This window comes from Pelodiscus sinensis, chromosome 15 (genome assembly GCF_052426305.1).
Source record: "Pelodiscus sinensis isolate ZL-2025 chromosome 15, ASM5242630v1, whole genome shotgun sequence".
NCBI classification, from domain to species: Eukaryota; Metazoa; Chordata; order Testudines; family Trionychidae; genus Pelodiscus; species Pelodiscus sinensis.
In genome coordinates, this window is record NC_143066.1 from 33,946,359 (window position 1) to 33,966,378 (window position 20,020).

Sequence of the window (20,020 nt, forward strand, 5' to 3'; positions counted from 1 at the left end):
CCGCTGCCCCGCCGCCCCCAGCCCCGAGCGCGGCCCCGGCTCAGGCCCCCCGCCCCGCCGCCGCCATGCAGGAGCTCATCGCCAGCGTGGACCACATCAAGTTCGACCTGGAAGTCGCGGTGGAGCAGCAGCTGGGCGCGCAGCCCCTGCCCTTCCCCGGCATGGACAGTGCGTGAGGCCGGGGTCGCGGGGGGTGACCCCGCCCCTCTTGGGGAGCCCCCTCTGCGGGGGAGACCCCCTTAATCGCCCCTGGGGTGCCCCCTCTGCGGGGGAGACCCCTCCCCTTTTGGGGAGCCCCCTCTGCGGGGGAGACCCCCTTAATCGCCCCCGGGGTGCCCCCTCTGCGGGGGAGACCCCTCCCCTTTTGGGGAGACCCCCTTAATCGCCCCCGGGGGTCCCCCCCTCTGCGGGGCAGATATTGCTCCGGGGGTCCTTCTCTGCTGGAGAGATCCCCCTTAATTGCCCCCAGGGATGCACCCTCTGCTGGGGAGACCCCCCCCATCACCCTCGGGGGTGCCCCCTCTGCGCAGGCACCACCTCCCCATCGCCTTTGGGGGTGCCTCTCTGCTGGAGAGACCCCCCCCTTAATCGTCTCTGTGGGTGCCCCCTTTGCGAGGGAGATATTGCCCTGTGAGTGCCCCCTCTGTTGGGGAGACCTTCTCCACGTCACCCTTGGGGGTACCCCCTCTGCTAGGGAGAAGACCCCCCTTGTCACGCACGGGGTACTCCCTCTGCTGGGGAGACATCGTACCCAGGGGTGTCCCCTCTGCTGGGGAGAAGACACCCCTTCCGTCGCTCTCAGGGGTACCCTCTCTGCTGGAGAGAAGATGCCCTTCATCACCCCAGGGGGACCCGTCTCTCCTCGGGGGACCCCTCCCCACTGCAGGAGAGAAAACTCCCTTCTTCCTTTCTCTACCCCATATCTTTTTTCCTAGGGGAAAGTTCTCAAGGCAATGAGGAAATGCTTCCTTCCTCCTTCTAACCCCTTCTCTACCCACCCCAAATGCTGGGCAGATTTGGTCTCATTGGTGGCCTAATGCAGTGTGTTTTGTATTTGGTGTTTCAACCACATGGTTATTGCTGGAAAATAGAGGTTATCTCATCAATGCTAGATATGGGACACTAGGGAACAAATTAGGAAAGCCTCACAACAGTCTTGTGAGGTAAGTCCGTATCAGTATCCCCACCATATTGAAGCGGAAAACTGTTGGATGCAGAAGTGAAGTGATGTGTCCTTGGTTACACTACATGTCTGTGGCTGATGCTCAAAACCTTGTGTTCTGATGACATGATGCCAGTAGTGGGACTATTAGTTAATCGTGTGTTGGCTAGCTTAGTGCCCCTGTGTTTGACTGTGCTTGGGCACTGCAGTTGTTCTCAGTCAGGGTCAGCGTGCATCAGCAAGGGGAAATGTGCCACTGACCACTCTCTATTGATTTAGTTGATAATTACTGCATGAGATTTCAGTCTCCAGAACTGTCAATATAGGATCTTTCAGAAATGTGAAATTGACTTAAAAGTAATAAATATTCTGGAGAGGCAAATGGCAGAGACCAGCACAAGAAAGTTCATATATTCTATTAACATGCATTTTGTCAATAGGATTCCAAATACTGCTTTTGATGCCTAGAATTAGCTCATCTGTGGGTGGAAGAAAAGACTTCTAACACAGCTATGGCATTTCAGAAACCTTCATTGTGAAATTGTTTTTCTCCACAGAATCGGGTGCTGCTGTCTGTGAATTTTTTTTAAGAGCTGCCTGTGGAAAAGGCAAGTGACATCCCTAATACTATGTTCCAGCAAAAGCAAAAATAGGAGAAATGGGGATATTGGCAGTCCATTAATTATAGTATCCTGCTTTATGACACCCCAATTATATTGCAGTTTTTGGGGCGAGAGAGAGTGAGATGGAGATTAAGAAGGACCATGTTCCATGCACTAGGGGTTAGGGATGTTGAATCCTGTTTCATTGGTGAATCAGTTAAATATGATTGGTTAACCTTTCACATCCCTTTGTACTAGGGTTCTTGTACAAAGATACAATGGCGGAATCCCTATAAGGTGGGTGGTGTGTTAACAGCGATACCCAGGAAGATGAGGCTTGACTTGATTACATCCAAACCTTTTTCAGGGTTTTGGGCAATAGTAGTGGTAGTCAGTGGGCAATGGACTGCCATGCAGAGGATCTGGCTATTGAAATCATAGCCTTCTATGTGGGTAAACAGAGAACTTCACTTTCTAGGGTGTCCGTTCAGTACCTTTCACCAGTACTAAATGGTAAATTCATGTGAAAATGTAAAGATCTCTGAAACTGCTTCTCCACGAGTCAAAGGCCTATCACTTCCTTGCAGGATGCATCTTACACTAAAAGTTCCAACCGTTCATTCCTACTTCTCCCCTCTCTACCCACAGGAGGCATGTGTCCTTTTCGACACATCAGTGGAGAAAAGACAGTTGTTTGTAAACACTGGCTCCGAGGGCTGTGCAAGAAGGGAGACCAGTGCGAGTTCCTGCATGAATATGACATGACCAAGATGCCTGAGTGTTATTTCTACTCCAAATTTGGTAAAGGGCATTATGGCTTCTCATTGATTTTCCTTGCTAATGTAGGAATATGACTGGAAAAGAGGACCCTGGTGTCTACCTGTTGCCTCTAGTTCATCTGCCATCTCAATCCTATATCTGCTACTGATGTTTGTTAGATTGTAATTTATGAGCTCTGATAAGATCTGTTGTGTCTTAAATTATATTTTACCCCCTTCACTCTTCACACATTTAAAATCTTTTGTCTTTCAGAGTTTGTCCCTATCTTGAACTGTTTGCCCCATGACTTTAATGGCTTTTGTACCTATTATGGTGATTTGTATCAGAGTTGATTTGGATGAATAGGTGGTCTCTACATGAATTAAATTTTCAGCAGATGATGAGTGATATGGGGCCCAAGGATCCAAACATTTAATGCCCCAATCTGTTCTGGAGATATGGGCTAAATTAAATTAATATTTTGAGGCAGCTTGTTGCCCCAAAATTACAGTACAATAGGTCTCCTTGGATCATGGTTAGAATGTAATTTGTAGTTTCACCTCACTTTTGTTGCATTAAATATTTGATTTTGCTGTAATGACTTCCCTTTCTGGTATACGTTATTTTTAAATGTGCATCTAAGTAACCCAATTTGGCAAAATCTTACCCACCTGCAGCGAGTATTTGTTGTTCTCGGTAAAGGGTGGACAAATAGGTTTGGGGCCTGGGCTTAGAAATATTCATGACACCTTTGCTAGGACTAGATGTTGTAAGCATTATTTTTGGAGGGGGTTCTGACTCATGTATTTGCTGTTTCCTGACGAGTGTGTTTGGCTTTGGTACAGGGGAGTGCAGTAACAAAGAATGTCCATTCTTGCACATTGATCCGGAGTCTAAGATCAAAGATTGCCCCTGGTATGACAGAGGCTTCTGTAAACATGGTGCGTATAGTCCTTAGCTGCTGCTTTTGTGTCTATAAAAATGAGGCTAAGCTATTACTTTTTGTATGATTATCACTTACTGTAATCCACCTCCCATATTTGCAACTGGTGAATACTGGGGTATGTACGTAATGTATGTGATTTGCGAAGTTTTATTTTGTAGGTCCCCTCTGCAGACACAGACACACTCGAAGAGTCATTTGTGTGAATTACCTGGTGGGATTCTGTCCCGAGGGGCCCGCTTGTAAATTCATGCAGTGAGTATCTTCTAGGCCTATTCTGTCATCTTCAATTTCCTCTCTGATCAGTTACACATCAGGTCTATCTTACCTACTGTGTTTTAGCGCATATAACCCCGCAGGTTATGCAAAGTTTTACAAACCCTGCAACCCCCGCATCGGGTATACATGGCCACAAGGTATACAAGTTTATTTGTACTTGTCTGGGTGCGACTGCGGCTCCCCTCCTGCAGGCTGGCCAGTTCGCCTGCGCTGCACTCTCCATTCCCTCCCTCCCAGAGGAGTGTGGGTTGCGCCTGGCTGCAGCTGCTTGGAGCCTGGGCGCAAGTGTGGCTCCCTGGGCGCAAGTGTGGCTCCCCTCCTGCAGGCCAGCCAGCTCACCTGCGCTGCGCTCTCCGTTCCCTCTTCCCAGAGGCTGTGGCTAGTATGTGCAATTACTAGGTACCTTAAAGTCGCGTATACAACCCGTGGGCTATACAAGTGCACGGGTTATCTAAGACTTTTTTTACATATTTAAGAAAAACCGTGGGTTATGCACGGGTTCGGGTTATACACGCTAATTTACGGTATATTGCCCCCATCAGTGTATAACATTTGCAGCACTGATGTAATAATTGTACTGTACCATATAGCTGAAATTTTGCTCATATTTGAGTTTGCCTCTTAAACGTGAAAATCAATTTGTAATCAGGATGACCAAAAAGGATTGGGCAAATCAAACCAGTGTTTCCAAGAAGATATTGGAAGTGTCACTTGGTGCTTACATGGTCAATACAACTTGTACAAAGCAGCTTAGTTAATAATCTTTGATCTTGTCCTCTTAGCATAACAGTTGGAATGAATGTTATCAGTCACGCAGCTGTTTTGTTTCATAGCTGTTGTTTTTTAATTCTTGAGTATGAGTCAGTTCATTCAGTGGCCAAAAATGATAAGGATATTTATTATATTGCATTGCATTTTCCAAATATCAGATTAAGGAGGTGTGACAACATGTCGGGGTTCCTCCAATCCTGCAGCCCCTAGCAGCAAGAACAGACTCCACCAGCCAGTAGAATAGAGAGGGTTTATTCTCCAGGATACAGCACAGCATAGACATGATGTGTCTACAGGAGTCTGGGCCAGGATGCCTCAGACCCCTTGAGATGGGGTCCCTGGATTCCAGCCCCTCCTTAGTCTGTTCTCTTCATGGTTCCAGCCCCAGACTGCTTTGCTCCCAGCCCCTGCCCCCAGCCAGGTGTTTGTCTCCGCCTCCCTTCCTTTGTCTGTCCCTCTGGGAAGAGACTTGTTAACTGCTGAAGCTGGACCTAGGTGTCTGGGCCAATACACATGTGGGTGAGTCAGTGGGAATCACATATCACAGCGCAGGGGGACACTGGGTTACAGAGCAGACAACACCCCCACTACGTCACAGGAGGCACATGGCTATTTAGATATTTACACACAAGTCTCCGGGAGGATAGTGGCAGATTTGATGACTATATCCCAGAATGCATCACAGATGCATACAGACATACTCTGTAGCATCTCTATATCCTGAGCCACTTTAGTTGATAATGACTAAGCAGCAGAACATAGCAGAGAAACTCCACTTTTTGTGAAGCACAGTTTAAATAACTAAAGGTTTGCTTTGCTCCCTTTTGGTCTCTTAAGTAGCTAGTTCAGTGTTGTGCTGGTGGTATATTCCAATTTTGGGTTTGAATATCAATTCACTGTGTGGGTCTTTCTTTTTGTGTTTATAAACCAGTCCCCGATTTGAACTGCCTATGGGAACCACAGAGCAACCACCACTGCCTCAGCCGACACAGCCACAGCAAAAGGTATGCAACTGCCTCTCCCACAGACAACGCATTGAAAGCACAGCTTGATTACATTACAAACAAACTTGACTTTGTTTTTAAAGGGGGTCTGCAAGGTAATGATTAGAACAGGAACAAGCCATCAGGACTCTTATCCTTCTCATTATGTACTCTCAGACAAATGTGTAAAATGGGGATAATCCTTTCCTATTTCACAGGCGTATTGAAACTTGACCAAAAGTTTGTGAAGAACTTTGAGATCATTGGAGAAAATCCACCATAAAAATGCAAAGTATTATCCTTTTCCTCTTACTCCTGGCATCTGATCACAATTGCTGCCTTCCTCATTCTGGGGTTGGTTTTTTTTTTTCTTCTAACTAAACCCATGATTTCCCTCTTCCACAGTCACCATTCTGCTGCTGCCACCTTCCTTCAGCTGAGAGGGCAAATGCGTGGCCTGTAGTGACAGTTCTGTTCCGGGACTGTCTGGAAGGTGGGCACTGTGTAAACATTAAGCAGTGTACCTGAGCTCTGCTACACTGACAAGCACAAGTCCTAAGATCACGCATATATTGCAGTGTAAGCCCCTGGTCACGGAGCACTACCATATTACATAGTATATCATATACATCTGTGTTTTCTTTATTCCAAGCAACCATTTGCCAGATTTAAAAAAAATCTGCTTGACATCCATCACGGGAGCTATAAAAGACATACTTGGCAGCCTAGCCCAGCTCTGTAGATCTGTTTTGTGAGGGAAGACTTGGTTGCTAGGTCAAACCTTGTATTCCTTAGTGTTTCAGAGCTTTCATCTCTGGTGCTTGGGCCAGCAGATAAATTTTCCTCTGAATTTATTTAGAAAGTTATCATTCAACGTATGGGGTGTTCTCTTCCCTCCCAGCAAAATAACAATCCGCCATTACAAAGGTCATCATCCTTGATCCAGTTAACGAGTCAGAACTCTTCTCCCAACCAGCAGAGGACCCCACAAGTCATTGGAGTTATGCAGTCTCAAAGCAACAACGTAGGGAACAGAGGTCCTCGGCCGTTGGAGCAGGTCACATGTTACAAGGTAACTTTCTGAGGATGTTTGCATTTGAAAAATGCAAAGTAAAAGTCACCTACACTGACTAGTGCATCCTTTGTGCTGCTAGTCACCTGTCACATCAGTTTTTTCAATTTGGTGCAGATTGCAGTAAAAGGAATAGGTGGTTGAGTGGGTGGGGCAGCAAAGCCCATGGAGAAGCATTGACATTGTAAAGAAAAGTATTTAAATATGTGCACTGGTCATTAGACATGTATTTGGGGTCTTGGGTGCAGCTGGAATCAGGAAGTTATCTAGTCTGTGGCTTGGCAATGATCATCAGATGGCTCTTCAGTGGTCTATATGAAATGATTTGATGGACTGAGTCTACTTGCTAATCACAGAAAATCCCACTGATGGCAGTTAAAAGGACATTGTCAACCTGAAATCGAGTCCCTTTCAAACCCCTGTTAAAAGTAGTTTCAGGTGCTACCCCTGCCCTGACTTTTCATCCTTCCATTTTACTATTTTTAAAAAGGTTTATCCCCTGTTGCTGTGTGAAAAAACCATAAAAAAGCAGGGGAAAGTGTCTATACACAATGCAGTCAAATCCAGAAAGGCTGAAGGTGTTTCTGGCGCAGCACACATTTGTTCCTCAGTTTGGCAGGAGCAGACATCAAACCCATATTTCTTAGTAGTACAGGCAGCTCCTCAGTTAAATTGAAACATCAATTTTTATTAACATTTTGCAGAAAAATCCCCAAATGTTACTCTAGGTAGTAAAGGATCTTCATAGCTACTCTTTTTAAGGGATTGGGCCAAGATGCGAGCTAGTAATAATAATGAACCAAGTCACTTAATAATCCGAACATACAACTAAGACTGTCATGGGACTCAGATTCCATCTTTATCTTCTATAACTTGACATTTATTGTGACTAATCAGATTTTTATTGGAAAATAAAGGATCTTTTGATTTAAATTAGTTACTCCTTAGCTCTTGTCACACATTTGTTTGGTTTTCTTATCTGTACATGAATTTTTCATGTTTCTGCAGCTGGGACACTGAAAAGTCACTACCCGACTCAAGGCTAAGCAATCTGTCTGCATAGTCATTGGTAAAAGAACTATCAAGCTAGAATTTAAACAAATAACTCAAATAAATTACACAACTGGAGAAAGTAAGAGGGTCAGACTACTGTGTGTCATAACTTCACCGCTTAGAAGGCGCTTTTGGAATATAGAAAGCATCTTTTGTTCAGATGGAGTTTTACCCTTGTAATCTAGGGTGATTGACCCATATCTAATTCTATAGCCAGGGTTGGCAACCTATGGCACGTGGCATGTGAGCCATTTTTCAGTGGCACACAGGACGGGAACTCAGCTCTGTCCCTGCTCCCTCATGCAGCTGTTTTCTGAGCTCCACTCAGAAGTTCAAATCTCCCCCGCAGGCAGGGAGTTCAGCTGATTGGTGGGGCATTGTCTTGCTGAGTAGCTGAACAGAGCGTGCAGCTCCCAGAGTAGGTAATAAAAAGCAATATAAGGAGAGAATAAGGCTACATTTATGCTGCAAGCCTCTTGTGGAAGAGCAAATGCAAATGGAGTGCTCATTTGCATATGCAGGGATCTCATTTGCATTTCCTCTTCCTTTCCCTTTTGCTCCAGAGATTTTTGTGCAAAAAAGTGATGTATAGATGGTGCCTTTTTGCGCAAACCCCTCCCCCCCCTTTGTGCAAGCATCATTCTTCCTCAAAAAATGGGGAAGAATGGCTCTTGTGCAAAAGGGAGGTTTTGCGCAGAGGAAATTCAAATGAAGTGCTGCATATGCAAATGAGTGCTCCATTTGCATTTGCTTTTCCGCAAGAGGCTTGCAGTGTAGACATAGCCTAAGTGGCTGTGGGGGTGGGATGGGAGAAGTGAGGGAGTGGATGGGGGAGCCAGAGGGGAGGGGAGTTTGGAGAATCCCTTGTCCATGGGGGAGAGGCAGAAACCCAGCCTTCTCAAGCCTCCTGGGCGGGGGAGGTAAGGGTTTGACTCCATGGGATATGTGGGGAAAGAGAGGGGATGGGTGGGTGTGGACATTTGGGTGAGGTGGAGGCAGGTTGTTTGTGCTGCATGGTGGGAGAGATGTGGATAATTTGTGCTTTAGCTGGGAGTTAGGACAGGACAGACTGCTAGTGCCTGCTACTTTGAAAAGCAGGATTTTTTTCCAGCCCCCACCTGGGCTGGGGGGAGCAGCTTGCACAGGGATAAGAGGGGAGGAAAGAGGGTGGGTGAGTGCTGGCATCTGCAGTGAAAGCTGGGGACAGTTTGTGGTGTCTGACATTTTTTTGATTGCAGTCCTCTCTGGCTGGGTTGGAGTGAGGGAGAAAAGCAGGCTGCATGGTGTGTGTGTGTGTGTGTGTGTGTGTGTGTGTGTGTGTGTGTGTGTGTGTGTGTGTGTGTGTGTGTGTGTGTGTGTGTGTGTTTGCTTTGAGGACAGTTGCATGATTACATTTCAAACAAAGTTTACATAGGTGTTAATGGTGTAAGATCAGCATCTTAATTTATTAATGAAGCTACTGTAAATAGGACTATTATTGACTTGAAAGTATCAAGGACATGCAGACCAGTAAATAGAAGTAACTAAATCTGTGCCCCACTTCTGAAAGGTTCTGACCCCTGCTCTATGATCTTTATGCATATTGGTCAGAGCAGCATCCTTGAGAAATATAGCAGGTGCTGAAATATAGCAGAAAAAATCCTTCCTCTACTGCACAGCAATGTAGTTAAATTTCTTCAGGGCTTTGTGTGTCTCTGTTGCAGCCCTTTCCAAAAGTTAGGGCCAAGATTCCCAGTGTTCAAATGAAACCTGGGTTTTCAGGTTATAGTGGCAGGCAAGTTCTGGTCCTAAAAGTCAAATGGCCCCAAAAGGGCCAGTAGCAAGAATCATTTAGGCTACGTCTACACTGGCCCCTTTTCCGGAAGGGGCATGTAAATTTCACCAGTCGTCGTAGGGAAATCCGCGGGGGATTTAAATATCCCCCGCGGCATTTAAATAAAAATGTCCGCCGCTTTTTTCCGGCTTTTAAAAAAGCCGGAAAAGAGCGTCTACACTGGCCCCGATCCTCCGGAAAAAGTGCCCTTTTCCGGAGGGTCTTATTCCTACTTATTCCAAGTAGGAATAAGACCCTCCGGAAAAGGGCACTTTTTCCGGAGGATCGGGGCCAGTGTAGACGCTCTTTTCCGGCTTTTTTAAAAGCCGGAAAAAAGCGGCGGACATTTTTATTTAAATGCCGCGGGGGATATTTAAATCCCCCGCGGATTTCCCTACGACGACTGGTGAAATTTACATGCCCCTTCCGGAAAAGGGGCCAGTGTAGACGTAGCCTTATAGTATAGTGTTAAACTCTCTTGTGTAAAAATGGCATCACTTCCAAACTACTTGATAGTTGATTTATTAAAGACAGTTTTGGGGAAATCCAAATAACTTTTCTCACCTTTTTTCTCTCTCCTAGTGTGGTGAAAAAGGACATTATGCCAATAGATGCACTAAAGGACATCTGGCCTTTCTCATTGGACAGTGAGACAGCAGAAAAAGAGGAAAGTGCAAGGAGGTTCTTTATACTGGGGAAAGGTTTCCACCTAGCACTATTTCTTGAACTATTGATCAGGTTGTTTTTTTTATCGCCATTAGTGAAAGAACTGTGGCCAGAGGCTGGCTGCTGATAAACATTTTTGTAACTGTCCAATTTTTTATGTTTTAACATTTTAAAATAGATCTTGGCCTCTGCCTTCTTTCACTGAGCCTAGCTGGGAGGCAGATCTAAAGGTAAATAGATGTGCAAGCCTTCACCAACACAACAGTCAGCATAATACACATCTTGCTCCAATGTGTTTCCATAATGAATGGCCTTTGGAAGCCTCCAACCTTTCAGCAATCCTTGCTCAAGGATGAAGACAGACCAGAAGAACTAGTACTTGAAAACTTCAGTGAGGGAGCTTGTCATGCAACTCTTGAAAGGAAGTTCCATGATCTCTTATGGTTCACATAACATGTCATGTGTACCAAGATGTAAAGTATTTGTCCAACTGCAATAAAAGTTTGTATGCTTTGGCTGGTAGCATTTTCCCCCTGCAGGTTGAGAAGTTTATGCTTGTATATAAAAATGATTGTGTTTAGCTGAAATCACAAATGTCTTGACTATAGAAGAGAGGTAGATCCAATCTCACCTCAGCAACTCTGGATTCAACGCTGAAATGGCTTTGAGAGTGTAAGTTCATGGATATAACTGAGAAAATTAGTAAACTCTGAACTATAGTGAGGCATTCCCATAAGCAGTCAAATTGCATGAATGTTCACAGGCTATCAAAAGATAAGTGGAACTATTTGCTTGATGTTGGACTGTCAGAGTATCCTTTTAAGAGCATGTTTTTACAAGTCAAAACACCATCCTTTTTTTAAGGGGGTCAGTGATAAATTTAAAAGCCCAACTCGTGCAGCTGCCCCACATGCATCTTTCTACATTGGCTTATCTGCCTTTATGCATTCTCCCCCTTTAAAGTCAGCTGTGAATGTTGAGATTTTTTTTTTCAAGAAAAAGGTAAGGTATGCCTAGCAAGAGAGGTTCCTATGATGGTTTCAATGACTATATGGGACTATTGGAGTTGACTTCTTTAAAAAAAAGTTATTTGTAAATGAAGCTATAGTTACTGACAGGGCTTGACAAACCATGGTGAAATCTACTCGCCAGGCCCACACTGCGTGTGCTGCTGGTAAACCAGCTGAAATCTTGCCATGGGCGAGTAGATACACTGATTTGTTGAGCCCTGGCTACTGAAACCTTCTAGTACACAGTGGGACATTCAGCTTTAAAGGTTAAAATTAAATCTGCCAGTGGAAAGTAGCTGGCTAGGGTACTACTTATTCTGGCTTTTTGCATAAAATGCACATGTAAGTAAATTTTTGCAAGCCAGACAATTATATCTTTAGCATAACAAACACAAGTACTCCCCTTCCATCCTCCACCAAAACCCTTTATTCTAACCATGTTCATAATAGGCAGAGGTCTTTGTGCCTCATGAATAGCTATCCTATATCAGGTTGAACTTTAGACAAACAACCTCTTGTAATTAATCCATAAAGCACTGCACCATTCTGAACACAATGACATTATTTGCTGATGTGGGTTAGTCTAGGTGACCTTGACTATGTTGAAGATGTGCTTTTTTAAGTGACATCTGTATTCTCCATTGGCTTAGACTTTTACCATGATGTTGGGAAATCAGATGGCAAACAAGGCTTTGCTGGTGTCAAAGTTTCATACCTCCCCCACTTAAATACCTTCTAGCATAGCTGCTAGCCCTAAAGGGATGTTAAATATTGGTTACCTGAGTAGTTGGTTAACCTCATGAATTCTTATCAGTTACTCAACTATTCTATAGTCCTTGGGGGCGGGGCTGGCAGCCAGTGCAATCCAGCTCTACAATCAAGACAGCAGCATAGGGTGCCAGGTGGTAGCTAGTCTGCAAGGGGAGCCAGTTTAAAAACCAGCTCCTGTCACAGATCTGTTGCCCTGTCTCTGATATTGCTTAATTGATACACTGTTATATCCCCAGCTTGCCTTAGAATAATGTCACATTCCCTGTCAAACATGGGCTGCTAATTTGCTTTAATTTTGCCTTTACCACCACTTTGGCAAGCAGCTTTACACAAAAATTAATGGAAGTCTTTTAGGACCAGTGTCAGGAACTGCCTGGCACCATACCCTGAAGACAACCAGAACTCTTAGCAAACCAGTACAGAATAAAAGGGGTGTAAGTGGTTCTCTACCAGAGAAACTTTGTTCTGTAGGAGACAACTACGGTTTTAGGCATCTGTGGCCATTATAAAGTGCTTGTTGGCAACTTAAAACAAGTATTCTCCTTTGCTCCAGTCACAATAAGATTTATTAAAACAAGTTCTGACCTGTAATATTTGCACCAATTTTTGCTCCAGTTTGGTTGAAGAGATTATTAAAGTAAAAGTACCCTATGTAGTGGTAATACTTAGTAAAACAGCTAGAGTGAATCTAGACTGGCAAGATTTTGCACAATGCTTTTGCGCAAAAACTTGTCAGCTGTCTATACTAGCCGCTTGAATTTGTGCAAGAGCACTGACTTTATAATGTACAAAATCAGTGCTTCTTGCGCAAATACTTTCACGCTCCTGCTCGGGAAAAAGCTCTCTTGCGCAAGAGGACCAGTGTAGACAGGGAAGAACTGTTTTGCGCAAAAAAGCCCCGATGGCTAAATGGCGATCAGGGCTTTCTTCTGCAAAATCGCATCTAGACTTGCCATGGATGCTTTTGCACAAAAGCACTTTCTGCACAAAAGCATCCGTACCAATCTAGACGCGCTTTTGCGGAAATACTTAACAGAAAAACTTTTCCGTTAAAAGTATTTCCGCAAAATCATGCCAGTCTAGACACAGCCCTAGGCTACATGTATACTGCAGGCTTTTTGCACAAGAACAGTTTTATGGAAGAGTTCTTGTACAAAAAGTCTTCCACAAGAGAGCGTCCACACTACCATGTGCTTTTGCGCAAGAGCATCCATGGCAGTGTGGACGCTCTCGTGCAAAAAAGCTCTGATGACCATTTTAATCGTAGGAGCTTCTTGTGCAAGAAATTCATGTTGCCTGTCTACACTGCCCTCTAGTGGAACAGCTCCCGTGGGGAGAGGAATAACTTCCGGAAGAAGTCCTGTTTTCCAATGCTATACTGTAAGTTTACTTGCGAAAGAACACGTGTGCAGTGTAGACAGCTGTTCTTGTGCAAAAAGCGTGCAATGTAGACACAGCCATAATGATTAATCAGTCTTAGTGTGATTATCCTTAATCATTTGCACTGTACATTAAACCAATTTATTAAAAGACAGAAAAACCTTTCCAACCATCTTAATTGTATCTACCATACAAAGGGGAAAAGAGCAGACACCCACACATTTCAACACCAGAAAGTGCAACTCACACAATATTAATATTAGCTACATAAACCAACCTTAAATGTACATATTTTATTGGTCATAGAATCTGCCTGGAATTACAACAGTACAGAATTTGGTGTGAGCGGCTCATGAGCCTTCATCGGGGAAAGTTGTTCCAGCAGCTGATTCCAGGTCCAGGGCTGCAACTTGCTGCAGTTAATATTTCAATGATACTTCCGCCAACGATCATGCTCTGCATCATTTAAATTAAAACAAGTCAGTATGATGAAGTCATGAAGACCATTTTTAGCACTTAAGTATTTAAAGCACAGTCTAAGATTGAACTACACAGCAGGCAATTTGAGTACTGTCAGACAATAAGAGCTGTGAAGTAATCATTGTTCACTGCTAGCAAAGTAATATTCAGCAATTAATTCACAAACAGCTAATTCATCTTCACAATTTCTGACAGGTAAGCATTATACCCACTTGCTACATAGGTTAGTTATAAGTGAAGGTCAAAAACAGCAGAGTCTACCAATTCCTAGTCCCATGCTCAATCTGCTAGTATGTATGTTGGTTTATTCTCCCATGAAGTTAAAAAAAATCTCTCACTGTGCTTCCTCTTTCAATAAGTTTGAAATAAAATTCCTCCCAAATAGTTATATAGACTACATGAATGTGTCCAACAATAAAAAGTTAAGAATTTACTTACTCAAATGCTCATAGTTCCAAATGTAGCTGATAACAACATAACCAAAAAGCGCCATAGAAATACCAGCAATCCCCCCTTTCTTCACATTGATGTACTTATTTAAGTAGCGGTCATAACCTAAAGAGGGGGAAAGTTATTTTTAGATTCAGGTTCAATGATACTTTGTATACAGGTAGGCTGTGTCTACTCTGGCACAATCTCGTGCAAAAGCGGACGCTCTTGTGCAAAAACTGACTGTCTACACTGGCTGCATGTTCTTGCACAAGTAAACTGATGTTCTAATGTATAAAATCAGGGCTTCTTGTGCAAGAACTCTGACGCTCTCGCTCAGGAATAAGCCCTCTTGCGCAAGAGCTCTTCCAGAAGAGGCCAGTGTAAACAGGCAACATGAATTTCTTGCGCAAGAAAGCTCTGTGGTTAAAATGGCCATCAGAGCTTTCTTGTGCAAGAGCGTCTACACTGGCATGGATGCTCTTGCGCAAAAACACATGCCAGTGTAGATGCACTCTTATGGAAGAGTTTTTGCAGAAGAACTCTTCCTCAAAAGAGTTTGTGTGTGAGAATGCGCCAGTGTAGACGTAGCCTTATACTTAATTTTGTACAGCTAATTGCTGAACCCCTTTCCACAAATTCAGATGAGAAAAAAATTCAAGAATATCTCTGGAGATCGTAGTTGCCATTCTCTGCACATACTAATGAAACAAGTCTACCAGGAGACAATTCTCACGTTAAGAAAAATAGAATAGTATTTTCTTTACTCATGTATGCAAAGGAATAAGAAAAATAGTATATTGTTTAAAGCTAGATACTATTATGACTTTCATCAAAGTTTTTTATCCAGTTAACCAATTAAAAAAACCCAAATGCTCTCTCTACCCAGCTACTATTAGTCAAGAATACTTTAACTCCTTGGAAGCTTCCTGTGTTTAAAGATGTCTGAAGATGCATATAGCACCTACGTAAACAGTAATGTTACAGCAGAAGTGCAGAACTTAGAAATTGCTTAACCCTTTAGGTTTTTGCCAAATTATTACTGAATTTTGTATTAGTTTTTGTACTGTGTTAAGGTCCACAAAAAGCACGTTTCCTTTTTGAACCACCAGCTACAATTACATATAGGCAGTCCCCGGGTTACGTACAAGATAGGGACTGTAGGTTTGTTCTTAAGTTGAATCTGTATGTAAGTCGGAACTGGCGTCCAGATTCAGCCGCTGCTGAAACTGATCAGTTTCAACAACGGCTGAATCTGGATGCCAGTTCTGACTTACATACAGATTCAACTTAAGAACCCCAGGCATCACCAAGTCAGCTGCTGCTGAAACTGATCAGCGGCTGATTCCAGGAAGCCGGGGCAGGGGCTTCCTGTAGTCAGCCACTGGTCAGTTTCAGCAGCGGCTGACTTGGGGCGCCTGGGGCAGAGCAGCTGGGGTGCTGCTGGGTTGGTCCAGTAGCGCCCAGAGCGGCGCTATGGGACCAACCGGCAGCGCCCCAGCTGCTGTACCACAGGCGTCCGGAGCAAAGCCGCGGAGCCCGGGGGCAGCGGGACAGCCCAGATGTGCCGTGGCTGTCCTGCTGCCCTCGGGCTCCGCAGCTTTGCTCTGCTTTGCTCCCCGTCCCCCTGGTCTACAGGTAGACCAGGGGGACGGGGAGCAAAGCAGAGCAAAGCCAAGGAGCACGCGGGCAGCGGACAGCCCAGCCGCGTGCTCCGCCGCTTTGCTTCCTCTCCCTGGTCTGCTGGAGACCAGGGAGACGGGCCCCGTTCGTAACTGCGGATCCAACGTAAGTCGGATCAGCGTAACTCGGGGACTGACTGTATTTTAATTGCCTCTTGTGGTATGAAAAAAGTACCCATTATTTTAAGCAAATAAAAAAAATTAACCCGCACATACTAAAGAAATAAGCAGCCATTTGACCAACTTGAAACTTCTAAAAGATCGATTTATATATAAACTGAAAGCATATTAAACCTCTGAACAGGCTGACAAAGCAACCCTAATGAAATCAGACAGATTCCTAGAACAGAGCAATGAACTACAAAAGGCAGCATTCCTTTTTCTGTTTTAGGAGAATATACTAATTGCCATATTATATTAGATCAGTGGCCAGTACCAGCTGCTTCAGAAGCACCAGGAAGTTATGACATAACCTATCCCCAGAGAAAATTGTCACCTAATCCCTGCAATAGTTGAGGTTGTTTTATGCTCCAAAGTTTCCAAAGATGATGACAGTATATTTAAATACATGCATGGTGCTGGTCAGTCTCAGTAGAAGAGATACTTCCACTTCCTTAATGAAGGGTAGCATTCGCTACAAAGGGTAGCCTGCAGGGTACAGACACTGCTCACCCAGCTACCACCGGTATTATCTTTGTTGCTGTTTATGAGGCATAGATTTGGCAAGTAGAGTCGAATTCCCTACATGCCTGAACTCTAGGGGTACATGTCCTACACATTTCTCTACAAGTTCAAGCAGTGCCTCCCACATCTATAGTTATTTTTAACAGCTTAGCATCCCACCAGTGAAAGACTTCAGCAGCAAGGAAAAAGAGAGCACCTGCCAGAGCCTTTCCTCACTGTCTCCCCCTTGCCAAAACCTTTCCCTGCCATATGTAGCTATACACTGCAGTGAGTGTGGATGCAGCCTGCTTTTTGCTGTGATGGGCAGACAAGTTCTAAGTCAGAGAGGTGTGGAAGATGGGCAGGTCAGATACAATCACCTAGTCCTCCCCAACTGATACAATGATTTAGGTCCAGATACGGCAGCTGGCTCCCAGAATGCATACAAACTTAAAATATGTGGAAGGGATATACAAGTTGTACCTCCAAAATCTAGCACTCTCTGGTCCGGCAAGACCATGGATGCTCCTGGACCAGGGAGCCTGGGAGCCCAAGGGCAGGAGACCAGCTGGGCATCAGGGTCAGCAGCCCGGGTGGGGACAGCACAGGATCGGGTCTGGAGCTCTGCAGCAGCCTCCAGGAGTGTGGGGCTGAGGCCGGAGCCCCATGGCCGCATGGGGTTAGGAGTCCCCACAGCAATCCCCAGGAGCATGGGGCAGAACCCCACAACTTCCCTCGGCTACAAGGGGCTGGGGTCGAACCCCTGCAGCTTCCCCCAGCTGTGTGGTGCCAGAGTCTGAGCCCTGCAGCTTCCTCTGGCTGTGTGGTGTCCGGGCCAAGGCTATGTGGGGCTGGAACACCAGCCCCGCAGCTGCTCCTGGCTGTGTGGGACCAGAGCCCTGCAGCAGAAGCTGAAGCCTATGCTCCCTAGGGAGCCAGCAGATAGCTGGGCAAGCAGTTCAGCCTGGCTGGGAGGGAAGGCCCAGGCAGGGTTGTCTGCTGGGGTAGCCTGCCAGCAGCGGGTGATGGGCGTGGGGGCCAGTGGCAGGAGATCTCCCCATGTCTGCCAAATTCTCGCATTCAGGACCAATTATATCCCGACAATGCTGGACCAAGGAGGTCCAACGTGTAGAAGGTAAGTCTGCTCCACATCGGTTTTCTCTCATTAGCACTTGGCCTCCCCCTTTGCCAAGGTAACACCTTCTGGGTCACAGGGCAGACTCACCTCTTCGCACAGCCCCAGTCAGCCCTGAGGGGGTGAAATCCCGCATCGCAAACCAGCCGGGCAGCTGGCCCAGCTTCACATCCAGGAGCTTGGTGTCTTTGAGGGGAACTGAGACACAGAGAAAGCCCAGTCACTTGCTGCTGCACAATGATACGGACGCCCTGGCGGGAAGGGGGCCGGGAACACGGGGAAGATGACACTAGAGGGGAGGAGATCCTAGGAATGAGGGGCGAGCAAGATCCCGGGGGAGGGGGGGGCAGGGCCTGACACTGGGGGAGGGGATCCTGGGAATGAGGGGCGAGCAAGATCCCGGGGGGGGGGGGCAGGGCCTGACACTGGGGGAGGGGATCCTGGGAATGAGGGGCGAGCAAGATCCCGGGGGGGGGGCAGGGTCTGACACTGGGGGAGGGGATCCTGGGAACAAATGGGGAGGGGGAGGGAAGCGCTGAGGGCATGGTAGGGTGGGGGGAGGGGGAGCAAGGCCCCGGGGGGATGGGCACTAAGGGCAAGGGGGGCGGGCACTGGGGGAGGGGGATCCCGCCCGAGTCCCTTTGCGGGGGGAGGGGTCGAGCCTGGGCCCGGCCCAACCCGCCCTCAGAGGTTCCCCATAGGCCGCAGGGCCCGGCCCGGCGGGCACAAACCGCCGCCGCCCCCGGTCACCTTGGCGCCCCCAGGGCGGCACTCACCGGGCCGGTCCGCCATCTTGCAGCTGCGCGGGGCGTCCGTGCGCAAGGGAGCGACGGCTGGAACGCGGCGCTGAGACTCACGGGAGGAAGGGCTCGGAAGCCGGAAGTGAGGCGGCTCCTGCCGGCGTGGGCGAGGCGCCATAAAGGGGAGGTCGCGGCGGCTTGCTCGGCTTGCGGGGCCCACGTGCGAGCAGAGGGGTAGCGCCTCGTGTGAAAGGGGACCACGCTCCCCTCCCGGCGTGAACAGACCCCTCTTTATGCCTGGGATAGGCTGGGTTGCTGACATCTCCTGGGGGCTGGTTAAGCCATGAGCCCCCCTCCCCACTCTCCTCTGCTGGGGTAGATGCGCTGGGGCAGCCCCTCGCAGAGCAGCACAGACCTGAGCCAGCTCCGCTACAGAGCCCGCCAGGGCCAGTCAGAGGGGTGGCCGGGGGGCCATTTGGCCTGGGCCTGAAGCTCACAGGGGGCCTCAAATTTAGACACCCGTGAGACACTTTTTAATTGAAAGCTGGGCTTGGTGAGAACCAAAAGTGGTTTTATTAAGTAAAAAAACCAGGGAGGAAAGGAAGTTAATTTTCTTCTAGATCCTGCCCTATCACAACCTGGGTCCCTGCCAGCTCTTTAAGTAGCTCCCTGCTGGCTTTTGCCACAGCTCTACTAGTTCTTGCCAGAGCTGTGTGCCTGGCCACATCTGCTTACTTTCCCCTCTGATAAAAAGTAGGATTTAAGTGATGGCAAGTGAAAACAGTAAGGTTAAAGTAAGTTACTAAGACAAAATAAAACACACCAGCCAATCCTAATCCATTAAGAAACTTGTTACATGTAATTTCTTATCCTAACCAGTTGTCCTAATCATCTCTTGCACAAGCTAAGCACCCTCCTAGCTTGGGCCAGATTCTTCCCCCTTTTCAGTTTTAGATGTTTCCAGCAGGCATCATGGGTGGTATGTTGGGACTTTTCTGACTCTGGCCACTTAACTTTTTTCCCCCTATTTTTATCTCCAAAGGTTGAGAGCTACTAGGGGGAAGCTGTTCTACATTTGATTTTAACAAATAGGGAGGAAGTCATTGAGAAATTGAAAGTGAAAGGCAGCTTGGGTGAAAGTGATTATGAAACCATAGAGCTCATGATTTTAAAGAATGGTAGAAGGGAGACCAGCAAAATCAATACAATGGATTTCAGGAAGGCAGATTTTAGTAAACTCAGGAGAGCTGGTAGGTAAGGTCCCAGGGGAAGCAAGACTAAGAGGAAAAACAACTGAAGAACATTGGCAGTTTTTCAGAGGGACATTATTAAGGGCCCAAAAGCAAACTATTCCACTGCATGGGAAAGGTAGAAAGTATGGCAAAAGACTGCCTTGGCTTACCCAGGAGATCTTGCATGATCTAAAAATAAAAAAAAAGTCATATAAAAAGTGCCAACTAGATCAAATTACAAAGGATGAATATAAGCAAACAATACAGATACACAGGGGCAAGATTAGAAAGCCAAAGGCACAAAATGAGCTCAAACTAACTAGAGACATAAGGCTGTGTCTACACTTGTGTGTTCTTGCGTGAAAACGGCTGCTCTTGTGCAAAAAACATGCCAC

At 46.2% G+C, this 20,020-nt stretch overlaps 2 protein-coding genes across 6 annotated transcripts; one reads left to right on the top strand and one right to left on the bottom strand.

Moving 5' to 3' along the window:
* Positions 1-32: 32 nt before the first annotated feature.
* CPSF4 (cleavage and polyadenylation specific factor 4) lies at positions 33-10,625 on the top strand. Of its 5 annotated transcripts, none has more exons than XM_075899687.2 (9): positions 33-168; positions 1,720-1,770; positions 2,413-2,565; positions 3,369-3,464; positions 3,628-3,721; positions 5,448-5,520; positions 5,905-5,992; positions 6,476-6,571; positions 10,020-10,625. In XM_075899687.2, the coding sequence occupies exons 1-9, from the start codon at positions 66-68 to the stop codon at positions 10,025-10,027; spliced, it is 762 nt and encodes a 253-aa protein (XP_075755802.1). In that variant the 5' UTR covers positions 33-65; the 3' UTR covers positions 10,028-10,625. The 5 variants fall into 5 exon arrangements, with proteins under 5 accessions (XP_075755802.1, XP_075755803.1, XP_075755801.1 ...); XM_075899688.2 differs by having other exon boundaries at positions 6,479-6,571; XM_075899686.2 differs by lacking the exon at positions 5,905-5,992 and having other exon boundaries at positions 6,401-6,571.
* Positions 10,626-13,542: 2,917 nt separating this feature from the next.
* On the bottom strand, positions 13,543-18,559 carry ATP5MF (ATP synthase membrane subunit f). Its single transcript, XM_075899692.2, has 4 exons — positions 18,430-18,559; positions 17,744-17,851; positions 14,183-14,299; positions 13,543-13,720 (listed from the first exon to the last, which is right to left on the bottom strand). Exons 1-4 carry the CDS (start codon positions 18,443-18,445, stop codon positions 13,692-13,694), a joined length of 270 nt encoding a protein of 89 aa, XP_075755807.1. The 5' UTR covers positions 18,446-18,559; the 3' UTR covers positions 13,543-13,691.
* Between the last annotated feature and the right edge of the window lie 1,461 nt (positions 18,560-20,020).